This window comes from Pteropus alecto, unplaced genomic scaffold (genome assembly GCF_000325575.1).
Source record: "Pteropus alecto unplaced genomic scaffold, ASM32557v1 scaffold76, whole genome shotgun sequence".
Lineage (NCBI taxonomy): Eukaryota > Metazoa > Chordata > Mammalia > Chiroptera > Pteropodidae > Pteropus > Pteropus alecto.
The window spans coordinates 30,943,933-30,944,155 of record NW_006443138.1 but is presented as its reverse complement, the minus strand read 5'-3'; the positions used below and the strand labels follow the sequence as shown (position 1 = coordinate 30,944,155).

At 74.4% G+C, this 223-nt stretch overlaps 1 protein-coding gene across 1 annotated transcript in view; it reads left to right on the top strand.

Annotated features, from left to right (window-relative positions):
* Positions 1 to 223, top strand: part of TMEM121B (transmembrane protein 121B) — a 2,513-nt gene that overhangs the window by 923 nt on the left and 1,367 nt on the right. Inside the window, 1 exon segment of the mRNA XM_025041081.1 lies at positions 3 to 222. Within this exon segment, the coding sequence (XP_024896849.1) occupies positions 3 to 222 (220 nt within the window).

Below are 223 nucleotides of genomic sequence, written 5' to 3'. Positions count from 1 at the left end.
AGGAGGACGACGACGAGAGCGTCAGCATCAGCAAGCCGCTGGTGCCCGCCGCCGCCGCCGGAATCCCGGGGCCCCTGGCTCAGGGGGGCGCCCCAGCCGCCGACCCCTCACCCGCCGCCTTCTCCTCTTCGGCCTCCACTCCTTCCTCCACCTCCACGCCCACCTCCTCCTGCAGCATGACAGCCGCGGGCTTCGGCGGAGGCACGGCGTCTGGGGGCGTCGG